Below are 14,093 nucleotides of genomic sequence, written 5' to 3' on the forward strand. Positions count from 1 at the left end.
TAATAGAGGCTTGCTCTATCATTCACATTGAATCAGCTGCTTGCTTCCTCCGTCCTCCGCACAGGATTTTTGGTCCTCGGGGACGGAGCGACATGTCAAGCTCCTCTACGGTGAATCCAGGCACCAGGAATCCCCTGGGGGACCCTGTTGCCCAGATCTGTGGGATGTCCGTGTGTCCCTGAGGCCTAGGATGCTCCAGCATTGCCAGGTGGCCCTGGGAGGCAGAAGGAGGAATGGAGAAAGAGGAGGTGAAATGGAGAAATCTGGGGTGGTGGGAATGGTGGGGCATAGGGGGGGCCCAAGGGGCAACTGATGGGTCTAAGCGTGAAAGTACGGGACCCTGGGGGCAACTGGGTCAACTGACTGTGAGTGCAGCCCCCAAAGGGACAGTGGGGTTCTGGGGAAAAGGGGTGAAAGTGTCAGGGTCTCAGGGGCAATCTGGGGGAAGCAAGGCAGCCTGGAGTTGTCCTGGGCGCAAGGGAGGGGTCCTGGAATGGGCCAGAGGACAAGGGGAGTCCCAGGGGAAAAGAGGGGTCCTTGTGAGTTTAGGAGTCGTGGCAGTCTGTGCCCTGCCTTGGCCACCTGGGTCCCCTTGCATCTGTAGGGAACGCCGAGGGAGTGAGGGTCCGGGGGGGTTTGGGACTCCCATGCAGGGAGCCCCAGAAGCACGGGGCTTGCAGGGTAAGGTTCACCCGGTCAGGAGGACTCACAGCAGCAGCAGCACGAGCGCCATGAAGCCAAGTGCCAGCCCCAGCCCCAGTGATGCCATGTGGTGCAGGGGAGTCCTGCCTTCGGGCCAGCGCAGCACAGCTCCGAACTGAGCCTGGAGTCCCTGCTCTGCCTCCACGCCTCCTCCTGATACTGTGGGGACCAAGGCACCTCGGGTCATGGGGCACTGCCCCCCAGGGACCAGGTGTGTCTGCAGCACCTGCTCCGGCCACAGAGCCCCCTGCCCCCAGGGGCCCAAGCGTCCGGGGGCCCCTGCGCCACCCCACGTGCCCCACTGTCCCCAGAGGAGCCAGGCATCGGGGACCAGCGGCTCCACTCCACCTGTGGTGCCCTGGCACCTGCTCACCCCCCATGCACCCCCCTCCCATGGACGCAGGTGCCTGGGGTCCTGCCCCCCCCTCCACTGCTCATCGCCCCCAGGGCACGCAGCTGTCTGGACGCACCGTTGAGGTAGAAGTACTTGCGGACCAAGGGCTCAGAGAGGACCCCCAGGCAACAGGCAACGGTTCCTGGAATGGGCTCCTGCAGGGTCAGACTGAGAGGTCCCTCCACACTCTCCTGCAGCTCATCAAACACTGCCAGATCCTGTGTGCGCAGCTGGGGACGGGGGAGCACATCAATGCGGCCTGGTGCACCAGGTACACGAGACAGCATACACGTGCACACAAAGGCACCCGTGTGCTGCACATGCCCATCATGCCCCCTTCATTCTTCCTGTACCCTTCGCTCATGCACACGCGTGCACCTTGTGTCCCACATGTGCTCCTTGGGCCCTGTGTGTGTGCACACAGGGCTGCACAAGCAGAGCACATGGAAAAGTCACTTCCGTCACACCCAAGCGCGCACAAGCGCGCACGAATCTGCAGACAGACAAGTGACCTGCCTCCTGCTTGAGTGCGCCCTTCACACGGGCAGGCACGTGCATCCTGTGCGTGCTTACACACACGCTGCTGACAGCACACGTATCTGTGTATGAGCAATACCCGTATCTACTGATAGTCCCCGCACCAAGCGCACAGCCCTGTGCACGCAGGCCTTGTTCCCCACGCCCAGTCCTCTCGTGAATGTCTACGTACACCCTTGCCCACGCCTGTGCAACTCACATCCTTGGCAAACATCCAGGTGACGGGCAGGTCGGAGGGGGTGTCGAAGGGCACGTCGCAGCGCAGTGTGATGGCTTCCCCCGCGCGGGCCCACACGTCCTGCACTGGGAGCATTGAGAGGCACGTGAGCTCCCTCCCACCTGCTCAGTCACTCAGAGAAATGACCGCGCTCCTGAGTGACCGCATGTGCTCCGGGGGGGTGGGCACGCAGCTGGGCACTCAGGGTGGGCCCTGCCCGCGTGCCCATGTGTGCCAAATGAGGGTGGCCCCCGAGCCCGGGAGGCGCCCAGCCCTGGGATGGGGCTGTGGATGCCTGGGCCCCCCCAGGCGCTGTACCTGGGCAGTCCAGGGGAAAGTGGCAGTCCACGAGGCGGCAGGTAGCACACTGGAAGACACGGGCGGCTGGCTGGTAACCTGGGAGGGAGAGAGTGGGTAGTCACAGGGAGAAGGGAGATGTGCTAGGGGACAGGGGGTGGCAAGAGAGCGGGATGGGCACTCACCACAGGGGGGGACGCAGGCTGGAGCTGGTGGGGAGGAAGCAGCAGTAGACTGGGGATCAGTGGGGATCCACATCCCTGTGAGGAGCTGTCAGGGCTCAGCCCTTGTCCAGCCCAGATGGGGTCCCTGGGGGTTTCTCCAGGCTGGGGGTGCCCAGGGTGAGGGTCCATGGGGTGTAGATGTGCAGGGTGGGGATGTCGGTGACAGTCCCTTGAGTGGGGGTCCCAGGGCTCAGGGGTTCCCCAGGGTGGGGAGTCCTGGGTGGGTGTCCCCACTGGTCCCGTACCTTCCTCCAGCTGGCTCAGCTTTGCCCAGATTATGTTGACGGCTTCCTGCAGAGACACCTCAAAAGGCTCTGGGGTGTCCCACGTGTGAGACAGGTGAGACAATGTGCGCTCCTCCCAGTCCCCATAAACCCTCCCTGGAGCCCACAGATCCCCTGTGCAACTCCCCTCGACCCCATATATCTATCCTGGAGTCCCATAGATGCCCAAATACCCCCTCAAAAACCCCCAGCAGCTCTATACCTCGAAGGCCATATACCCTCAGATTCCCCAAAGATCCCCTTACAGCCCGCAGACCTCCACAGAGCCTGTACTTCACCAGCCTCCCCATTCAAGGCCTCCACATCCCATCCGCCGTGGCCCATGTCCGGGCCCTACCCCCTCGCATGTCCCACATCCCCTGCTCACTCATGTTCCTCTGCTGCTCCAGAAAATGCAGGGCATCCATGATGATCTCCCGAAGTGCCTCACGCTGCCTCGACCCTGGGACCAGTAAGGACTAGGGGTTTGCAGGGGTTCCTTGGGTCCTGATCAGGGCTTAGGGCTACTGGGAAGGGTCAGGTATCCCTGGGGATTCCTGAGGTCCTAGGCAGGGCCAGAGGGTCCCAGGAAGTCCCCAGGATGTGCCTGCCCAGGGTTGGGTGATTCTCAGAGTCTCAGGCAAGGTTCTGATTCAGAGGCATCCCTGGGGTGCCGGTTGGGAGTGGGGAGACCGTGGCATGGTTGGGAGTCCCTAGGGTGCTTGTCTGGGGTGGGTCCCTCTTTAGGAAAGGGGTCCCCAACTGCCTGGAATCCTGGCTGGCAAGAGTAGGAGGGCCTTGGCTGAAGTGGGGAAGCCCAGAGGGTTCTCGGGGGTCCTGTCCAGGGTGGGATACTCTTGGGCTGGAGGGTCCTGGTGGGACAGAGGTGCCAGTCAGGATGGGGCTCCTTGGGCAGGGTCCCCATTGGGTTGGGTGTCCCTGGAGTTCCATGACGCACCGACGGTGACGGAGGCAAGTGGCACAGCAGCCTGGACGAGGGCCTCAAGGCACTGTCGATGTCGGGGGTCGCTGACAGGGGCCCCAGTGATGTCCTGGCAGAGCCGTGTCCGCTGAATGGCGGGCCCAAAGCAGAACAGGCAGGTGTGCACACCAGGGAGCCAGGGGGCCAGCACCAGCAGCAGGGCCACCCACCATGCCATGGCTTCAAAGCCCAGCACCCAAATGCCTGGGTTTCCAGGCAACAGCAGGGTTCCTAGGCGGAGCCCGGGCACTGGGTTCCGGGGGACAATGGCGTTCCTAGGCTGGTCCCAGATGCCTAGTTCACCTAAGAGACTTGGGCATGGGTAATTCCAGACAGAGTTATGCTGGGAAACTCTTGTGTTTAAATTTGCAAAGAGAGAGATAAAAGGGGGACAGTGCTCAGTGTTGAAAGGGGGACGCCCCTTGCTGAGGTTTTAGAAGATTAAGGAAAGATACCTTTGGCACTATCACTACAGAAAAGGAAACTGATAATATTGTGCCAAGAGGAATGGCCATTCCTGACAAGAAATAGAAGAGGAGAACCAATGGATGTATGGCCTCCAAAAGGAACAGTTAAACGCCATCAGTAAAAATGTCTAAGAATAATTTTGGAGGATTCTGAGAGCGAGATATTGATTATTGGTGTATTTGGTGTAACAGAGGTCAACAAAAAAAGAAAACCTCTTGAATAAAAACTAAAGGGAGTTTACTTCCTTCAGCTCCTGAAGCTGAAGAAACTGAATTCCCTCTTAGAAGTACTGGCGTGTGCCCAATGCGTTTGGATTCCAGCCCAAGGCCTGGAGCGGGCCCTGGGGCAGGTGCTGCCGGTCTCTCCAGTAACAGTAGTGACGTGACAGGAACCTGGGAAGCAAGGTGCTTTAGGAACTTGGCAAGCAAATACGCCTCGCTTACAAGCTGATGCTGAAAAATGTGCTCGGTTGTTATTGGGAACTGATTACACCCCCTAACTGGAACGATATGAAAACTGCATGACGAGAACTATGTCAAGTAGAGAAAAAAGATTTTTCCAAAAAGGTAAGAGAATAACTAATTGGACAAAAGTTTTGGAATGCAAACAAATATCAGACGAGCACCCAAGTGATTATTAGGGCCGACTGAAGGCTACTTTAATTATGGGGGTATGACCCGTGACAATTTCCAAGAGCCACCAGCTATTAGTGTTTTTGCAGAAATTCATGCCAGGCTGGCAAGGTAAAACATTAACTAAAATCTTGAGCATTGCTGCTTTTGTTTTTGACGGGAGAGATGAAAGCAAAAGCAGCAAGAAGAAAGCTTAAAACTTGAGCAAAAGCGAGAGCAAAAAGAGAAAGGAAGAGAAATTGAGTTATTGGCTGTAGCAATTACCCAAACCTATAACCCTAGGGGGACAGGTCGGGCATTTCTCTGAGGTAGAATCAGGGGAAGGGGTGTGCGAGGCAGAATTCCTCCCATCTCTCAATACGCTAATTCTTTAGAGTGCTTCTGCTGTGGGAATTGGGGACACATGCAGAGAGAGTGCCTGCTGAGACCTGTGTCTGCACAAGGAGGATCTGCACCTGCCAGACCTCCTCGACCTCACTCACAGTGAAGAAAATGATACACATCTTCTCTGGGAGCTGAAAGAGCAATGGGACCCCTTGGAATCGAGGTAGATGAGCACAGTCAGATTTCTGCAAAGGTAAATGGTATCATTTTGGATAAGAAATTAGTTTGGGGTAAATTTGTGACCTCTCCCAATTCCCCTACTTGCCTTTTGGGCTTGTACTGAATTTCGAAGTTCCCCACATTTCAAATGATAGTACAGGGAGTAGTAAGGGAAGAGCTAAAGTATCTACCCCTTTGACGAGACCTTTTGCAGGAATTTGGTACGTTTATCTCCTTGGCTCCAACAGAGATTCAGTTAATTTTAGCAGGCTCAGAAATAATTGAATTGGGAGGTCAAAACCAAAATTATTTGAATGATATATGATTTGAATTGGCTGCAATTCCCAGAGAACTTTGAAATAAGTGGGATTATTAACATCAGCTGAGCCAATTGTGATAAAAACAAAAGGAGGGACTCCTCCTTCAATTTGACAATATCCAATTATAAATGAGGCCATTCCCAGTATAGAAAAACACATTGTACATTTTTTTTTTTCAGAAAAAAGAACTTTGAAGAAATGTCATAGTCTTATAATACTCCAATTTTACGAGTTAGTGAACATAGAGTAGATAAAGATGAAGATCCTGAATATAGATTTGTTCAAAATCTGCGAGCTGTAAATGAACATGTAATTGCTTCACATCCTGTGGTACCAGATCCTAGTCTGACTTTAACACAGCTTCCAGTCTGGGCACAGTATTTCACAGTGCTTGATCTTACAGGAGCTTTCTTTAGCATTCCAGTTGCGGAAGAAAGCCAATCTTTGCCTTCACGTGGCAAGGGAAGCACTTGGACTAGGTTACCACAAGGATTTACTAGGTCTCCAACAATATTTTCTCAAATTTTTAAAAAATTATTTACAAGATTTGTTTTTTTCAAATAAGTCTGTTTTCATACAATATGTTGATGATTTGTTATTAGCAAGTAAAACTAAGGATGATTGTATTAGAGATACTGAATATCTGTGTATCCCACTTGTTAAAAAGGGACACTGTGCATCTGTGGCCAAATTACATACAGTTTTGCAAAGAGCAAGTGAAATATCTTGGATTCATATTAAAGCCAGGACTTCCTGATTACTCCAAACCTTTTAAATTGTATTGTGATGAAAATAAAGGAACTGCAAGAGGGGTGTTAGTACAAGCTTTAGGACCACATGAATGACCTGTTACCTATTTTTCTTCTACATTAGACCCAGTGGCTAAAGGAACGCCTTTTTGCATTAGAGCAGTAACAACAGCAGCTGAAATGATAGAAAAAAAACCCGGGACAATTGTCCTAGGACAACCACTGCTTGTGTTGTCTACGCAAAGAAGTAGAAATATGATTAAAACAGTACGTGGAGAAAGCTTTTATCTCCTCAAAGGCTGCACAGATAGCAGATAATTCTATTACTGGCTAATGAGTTGAAATTGGAAAGGTGCAATACATTGAACCCTGCCACCCTAATGCCTTTACCTTCTGATGGAGAAAAAGATAATCATGACTGTGTTCAACTATTGAGTGAAACCAGCAGATCGTGAGACGATTTGAAGGATCAACCTTTAGATAACCCCGATTTGAACCTCTTCACGGATGGCTCCTCCTGTTATGAAGAAGGTCGGAGATGTACCGGTTTCGCAGTGACTACGGAAACACAGGTACTATTGGTGGGACCTTTGCCTGCACCTTTAGGTGCACAGGGAGCAGAAATAATTGCTTTTACAGAAGCTGCAAAATATGGACTTTAAATAAGCTTTTGGTATCTGCCATGCACCTGGGACTTTATGGAAATTACGGGGTTTCTTCACATCAGCAGGGAAGTCTGGGCCTCATAGAAAGCAGATCAAGGAATTATTCGAGGCAATACAATTACCCTCAGAGGTTTGCCATCTATATAAAAGCTGCATACTCAGAGGCAAGATATGATTTCTAAAGGAAATTCTTTAGCTGGCCAAGCAGCACGACAGGTTGTGTCCATCATGGCATTATCACAACATGAGGCGATATTCCAACTCCCAGATATAAGTAAGTTATATGAAGGCCTCCCTGATGAAGAAAAGGAGCGGTGGACCCGACTTGGAGCCCAGCCACAAAAAGAACAATGGATGCTTAATAACAAGACTCTTCTCCCAAAAAGTTATTTCTTACTGATTATGCGATGGCATCACAAAAAAATCTCATGGGGGCGCCTGAGAGGTTAGTGCTCCGGATTCAAAGACTTTGGGCTGCCCCTGGAATTTATGCAGCAGCCAAAAGAATCTGTGAAGGATGTAAACTTTGTAAACAATATGCTTCTGTACGAATTAAGGCACCCAGTCGAAAAAGACCTCCAACCACCTTTCCTTTTTCAAAAGCTCCAAATCGATTATACTGAAATGCCAAAAAAAACCCCCAAAACCAAAAAAGGGGGGTTACTCTAACATGTTAGTGATAATTGATAGGCTAACAGGATGGGTAAAAGCTTTTCCTACCAAGAAACATGATTCAAAAGCAGTAGTAAAAAAAAAAATATGGAAGGAAATAATTCCTGAATAGGGAGTTCCTGAAGTCATTGATTCGGATCATGGGGGCCATTTCACAGCTGCTATTTTAATTCCAATTTATAATTCCTTAGGAATTTTTAGTCAGTTTCATACTCCCCATCACGCCGAATCATCCGGCCAAGTAGAACGAATGAACAGAACCTTAAAAGAAAAATTACTTAAGGTTTGTAAACAGACTGGCCTAAAGTGGCCCGATGCTTTAAATTTAGTGTCTCATAATGGTCTGTGTGATTGTTTTGTTTGTTCTATTGGTTCTTATTCTTTTATAATACAGAAGATAGAAAGAGAGATGTGGAATTACAAATAAGAAGGATTGCAGGAGCGCGATGGAAAAACAGAAAGAGGGAATTTGTAAAAGGGATAAGCTTTAGAAATCTCTTTTCTCTTAGGATATTATTAATAGCAGGAATATGAATAAATAGATATTGTTTTATACAGCACAGGTGCCCTAGGAACCATACTAACATTTAATGCAGTATGCACAGTGCTCTAGGAACAATACTGAAGATAAGGAATTGTGGTGACCCAAGACTGCATCAGTGAGCAGGGGTGTCAGAAGAGGAACCAGAGTGGAACGAGAAGAACTAGTCAGAACTCTGGAATATAATGGACTTTTGAAACTGATGATGAATTGGTATTGTATGGCATGTTATAAAGAATCATCTAAATATAAGACACTTTTTGTCAGGTGCTGCCCCTCCCTGAGGTGATGGCCCAAATCTGAGTTGTTAATAAAGCAGCCTAGAGATACCCTCAGTCTGGTAAAATCCTTTAACACCCAGTAATGTCATGGCAGAGCCGTGCCCGCTGAAGGGCGGGCCCAAAGCAGAACAGTGCTCTGCATGGGATCATCAGTGAGCACTGTCAGAAAGGGACAGCAGAGCACCAGATGGGAAAAAATGGCATTTGCCATGCATATCATACATAGTCCAAGAAATTTTAAGCCAATTTTATGCAATATATTCTGGTCTTAGTATGTCACCGACATGCTTTTGGTGTATTTTTTTGAATAATAAGCTAAATAGCACTGTGTGAGGGCTGTGGTCTGGCACTGAGCTGTAATAACACGCACCTCCTCCTCCTCATGTCCAGTGTGAGCAACAGCATCAGCTGTGTTTGGAGCAAGGGAGCTGCAGTTTGACGGGAGCTGGAGCCACCTTTCGAGGAAGCCTCTTTCAGGGTTTGGCCACCCTCTCGGTAAAGAAACGCTTCCTTGTGTCCAGTTCATCCTCGGGAGCAGCACGCAGAGCCTGCTGAAAGCTCAGAGCATCCTCTGGGGACACACACACCACGGCAGAAGCCGTGGCACGACCGAGCCCAGTCAGAGAAAGGTCCATGGCCAGATGCTTCAGCCAAGCTCTGAAAAAACAAAATAAAATGGAGCTGCCTGCACCGGAGACATCCTGGGCTTCCAACCCAGAGGTGTCACCTTGGTGGGTGGCTTCACCTTCTCCCAGCCGTCCAGGGGGTGACACAGGAGCAGCTTGGGATGCTGCCACCGGGCCTCTCACAGAAGAAAATGCCCTCCCATTGCCCTTGCTTTTCCTGATGACTCCTGGGCCCCCATCATACACTGTCTTCTCCCAGAAACGATCTGCGCCAACACCAGCCCGGCTTCAGCCCACCTGTTCCTCCAGAAGCTCTGGAAGACTGTCGACAGCCAGTGCTTCCAGTCAGTCTGGTGGGGCGATGATGGAAACTGCATCGTGATCACCAAAAAACTCTTCAAAACAGAAGTGCTGGGGAGGTCGGAACACCAGAAGATCTTTGAAACCGAGTCCTTGAGAGGCTTCATTCTCCAACTCATCCTCCATAGATTCTGCAAAATGGAGAGGGATTCCTTCATCTCTACCTCCATCGAGGAGCTGCAGGCAGTAGCAGCAGCAGGGCCTGCTCTGGGCAAAGTGCGTCAGGTCCTCTGCACACGAGCGAGCACTCAGGACATCTGGGGAGGGGGAGCGGTTCATGTTCAGGTAAAATAAACCTTTACAAGGTAGGGAGCAAGGATGGGGCTGGGAGAAAATTACCTGATTCTGGCTCATGGGTCGTTTTCAGGAATCCTCAGTGCAGGATTGCAGAAGAGCAGAAATGCTGACAAAATGGAATTTTGGTTATTTCTGCTTGCTTTAAGCCATAAAATGCAGAGATCATCCCATCGATTGTGCTTGCTCTGTATCTGGCTTTACCAAACATTTAAATCTTCTTGTGGCATCAGCTTAATGCTGACAAGATACATGGCAGCGTCACATTATTCCCAGTGTGCTGAGTGAGGAGCCTGAAAACTAGCAGTGTTTGGGTCTCTCCCTCAGTTTTTAGGCTTTTGAAAGCCCTACACTTCTCTGCTCCCAAGTGGCCAAAACACAAGGGTGGTTAATATTTAACAAAACCCAATCCTAACATTTTATTCACGAAAACCTGGTGTTTAAAATGCCCCGGAGAGCCCTTTTTAATACCTACCCACGTTTGTCTTTTCTGATGCAGATGGTTATCTGTCGGACCTCTGTGTTTCTCCTTCCTGCAGTGATGGCAACTAACTCCTCTCCTTTGCATTGTGTAGCTGCTCTTCTACTACACTGGCTTCTTCAGGAGGGATGACCCCAACCTCCTCAGGATGTGCACCCCACGTGCCGGTGACAGGAAGAGAGCCCCAGCTGCACCCGCACTGGGCCCCGAGAGGGAGGAAGACCACCAGAGGAGAAGATGCCGTCAGCGGGAGCTGCGGAGCAGGAGCACTACACCCAGACATCGGCAGCCACCAGCTCCACACCCCCCGAGCCGTGGGCCGGTCCCCCCAAAGAAAGGGCCCTGCAGCCACAGCCCCGCTGGCACCCAGGAGGCGGTTCCTGCTCCAGCCACGGCTTCGCCACAGCCGGTCACACCTCCTGCCCCTGCAAACAGCCCCTGCACCCCAGCCAGGGGATTCTCTGCTTCTCCCTCAAAGCTTTTCGAGCTGCCTTGACCTGTCTCTACAGTCTCACAGTCGCCGCCTCCACACCCGGGGCGGGGGGGGGTGGTGTGCGTTTGGGGACGAAAGTTTTGGCTCGGTATGATTGAAACAGAGCTGTCACCAGTGGAGAAAGCTGCTGTACTTCCCCGGAACAGCCGTGTAGAGCACCTGCAGGTCTGCCTGGCCCTTGTCTTATGCAGGCGGCCAGAGACCGCTCCGGGATGAGCCGTTCTGCTCCCGCTGCTGGGGCCGGGAAGGGACTTTGATGATGTCCCAGCGGCGGGCGCGCTGCGATCACTGTGCCGGGGGGAACGTGCAGCCCCTCCGCCAGCGGCTGTGGAACGGCCCCGGGCCGGGGCTGCCCCGGGCGGCTGGGTTGGACGCGCAGGCGCTGGCACTGCCGGGGCTGACAAAGAGGGGCCGGGCCGGGGCCGCCACCGCGGGGCCGGGCGCTATGAAGGGGCCGCCGCGGGGCCGTTCTCCGGGGCCGTCACCGACGATGCGAGGCCGAGGCCGGGCCCGGCCCCGCGGCGGCTCCAGCGGCGCGGGCCGGGGCCCGAGAGCGGCGGCGGCGCTGCCCGTGTCCGTGTCGCTGGCGGCCCGGGGCGGCCGGAGCCGCGGGGCCGGTGAGTCGGGGCCGGGGCCGCGGCCGAGGCGGGCGGCGGGGCCCGGGCGGCGGCGGCCCCGCGGCGGGAGCGGCCGGGGCGGGCGGCGCGGGGCGGCCCCGCCGCGCTTTGAGCCTTTGGAGCCGGGGGGGGGCGGCCGCCGCGCCAGGCCGCACCGCGGGGCCGGCGGCGCCGGGAGCGGGGCCCGCGGCCCTCCCGCGGGGAGCGGCTCGGGGCTCCTTCGGCCCCGGGGCCGGCGCGTTGGGCCCCGGGCGGGGCCGAGCGGGCCGGCGGGGAAGGGCTCGGCGGCGGCCGCGGTGGGAGCTGGGGCGGTACCGGCGCGGGCTGCAGCTGCCCCCGGTTCGCCGGAGGATGGACCCTCCGGCGCCTCCTGACCCGCCGGGCCTCTCGCTCGAGCGGGCGCGGGGCCGGGCGGGTCCGGCCGGGCCGCCCGGGGATCAGGGGCGGGGAAGGGCACGGCCCCCCCCGGCCCTGCCCTGGGAAGGGGCCGAGCCGCGGCGCCCGACCCCGCTCTCCTGGGCCGCTTTCGGCCCCGGCTCTAGTTCCAGCAGGGTTGAGCCGGGCCTGGGGCTGGGCGCTTTTGTCTTGAAGCGCGGGAACACTTGGAGGGCGCCGTTCAAATCCGCGGCTGTTAAAGGGGGGTGAAGCTCGGAGGTGGGGACCGGTGTGTGACCGGGCTCTGGTAAAACCCGAGACAGGGTGTCAGGGTGTTGTCCTGGAGGTCGCGAGCCTGTTAAGTGCAGGCCGACACGAGTTGAAGCCTGACAAGCTGTTTTGATGGGTCACGCCGAACAGACTCGCCTGGGAAGCTATTCTAGTTAGAGGTTTTCCTGTCGGATGACGTTTACAAATGTTTTTTATGAAAAGGAGAGTATTGCCGTAAAGAGAGGTGACTGGATACGTCAGTCCCCTGTCCCAGAGACAGCCCCCCACCCCCTGTCAGCTTTCCCTCCGCAGGAGGCAATAGCAGGTTGGAGTGCAGACAGCGCAGTGCCGGCTGGTTTTGAGCTGTGTCTGCTGTTCAGAGAAGAAAGCAGGATGTACCCTGAAGACAGCCCCTTTTTCCCAGCAATCGGACAAGTCACATATTTCCAGAAGAGCCCGCTTCCTTCCTCATCTGTGTTTTTACGGGAGAAGCCTTGAGAGAGACCAGTGGTAGGTTTTAACTTGGGCGGGTAAGTTCCAGCTGGCGCAGCGTGTCCAAACCTGCCCCTCACCAGCAGAGACGTGGAAAAGGGAGTCGACATACGGCACTAATAATAAATCCCTGTACAACTCCGGTCCCACAGTTCCTACTCTGGGAACGTCATTATTTCTGCTCCAGTGAAGCTTCTTACTTGTTTATTTATTTAAATCCGATTTGGCTTTTTGGGTTGCAGGTGCGTTTACGATCTTCGCTCCCTAATCTTTGCTGTACTGCTACGTGGTGGGAAAAAATGCTGGGGCATTCATGGATGGAGCGACTGCAGCAATGCACAGGATGTCAAAGCAGAGTCTGGGAGGCATGGCAGCGTGCGTCGTGTTCCCTGTGCGTGTTTTGAACTAAGGAGGAGAGCGTGACGGTGCAGCACACCGGGCTGCCTAGGCCGGGCTGGGAGGTTACAGGTGCCTTTGGCACTAAAGACAGCGACCCCCGGGAGAGGTTTGCCCGCAGCGCGGCAGCGCTGCCTGGAGCAGTGAGAGAGAAGAGGCAGCTGAGGTGTTATCGCAGGGGCTGGAGCTTTAGAGACACCTCTGAGTCCGTATCTCAGTTTGTGTCGCTGCTCAGATCTAAACGGCAGAGGTGGAAAAGTGGAGTTTAAAAATTAATATTTCACAATTAGGTTTGTTCCTGTTTATTAAACTATTGCTCCAGCTGTCTCAGAGCTTCTCCTAACCCGTCACTTGACAGGATGTTTTCCTCTCTCAGCAGTTACCCCAAGAAACACCCAAAAGCCCTTTCTCCAGTTTCCTAATACCCCTTTGAAAAGTGAGCCTTACACAGAATGGCAAAGCTTTTGACCTGACCCAAGTGTAATCTTTCTGGACTAATTTGCTTATTCGAGTAGGCAGCAAACACTCTAAAAATGCAGGACTGCCTAATAGCTTAAATGGTTTGTGATCTGTCTGTGCAGTGCTGCATTATTCTGGCCTTCCCGGGTTGTTAAAGGGCCAGAGCTCTGAAGCAGGGAATCGTTAAGCTTTGGTATCCACATGGTTTACTATAAAGAAGGCTTAAGTTCCAGCTCTTCCCCTGGTTAGAGTCAGTCTTGAAAACCCACCTCTGACATCAGATGTAGTTTCTTCACTCCGTACTTTAAGGTTGTAACCTAACAACTAGTTTGGTCAAGAGGCTTTGGCATCTTGGGACTTGTTTGTTTGTTTGTTTGTTACAAAGCAAGCCTTGCAACTTTTTTCCTTGGGGATCTGATGAAGCATGTCTGTAACGATGTCTGGGGGTTTTTTGAGTTCCTTGGAATCGCTTGGTAACTAGGGATGGAGGCGTGTCTCCTCTCTGGCAGCGTAATGCTGTGCTGCTGCACATGGAGCCTGTTTCTGCCGGAGTTTGGGAATTTATGTTGAGCAGAGATTTTGCCAGTAGTTTGCCTCACAATAGCTTTGGGCCTTCTACTGGAGAATCAGGTTGAGGTTTTGCTTTTCCTGAGAGCTGATTTCTGAGCTTTTGTGAGACCCGGTTGTCTGGATTATAACTGACTGCTCCGCTTTGCTCCCCTGCTTCTGGGATCAAACCTGCG

General features: G+C 53.4%; 1 protein-coding gene across 1 annotated transcript; it reads right to left on the reverse strand.

The window, feature by feature from the left end:
* Positions 1–355: 355 nt before the first annotated feature.
* LOC141972097 (sperm acrosome membrane-associated protein 6-like) lies at positions 356–3,794 on the reverse strand. Its single transcript, XM_074929862.1, is given in 9 exon segments — positions 356–397; positions 707–861; positions 1,173–1,326; positions 1,833–1,936; positions 2,169–2,246; positions 2,333–2,356; positions 2,617–2,685; positions 3,023–3,097; positions 3,593–3,794. Coding segments are annotated over 9 exon segments (903 nt in total).
* Positions 3,795–14,093: the final 10,299 nt, after the last annotated feature.

Source organism: Athene noctua, chromosome 31 (genome assembly GCF_965140245.1).
Source record: "Athene noctua chromosome 31, bAthNoc1.hap1.1, whole genome shotgun sequence".
In the NCBI taxonomy this organism is placed as follows: Eukaryota; Metazoa; Chordata; class Aves; order Strigiformes; family Strigidae; genus Athene; species Athene noctua.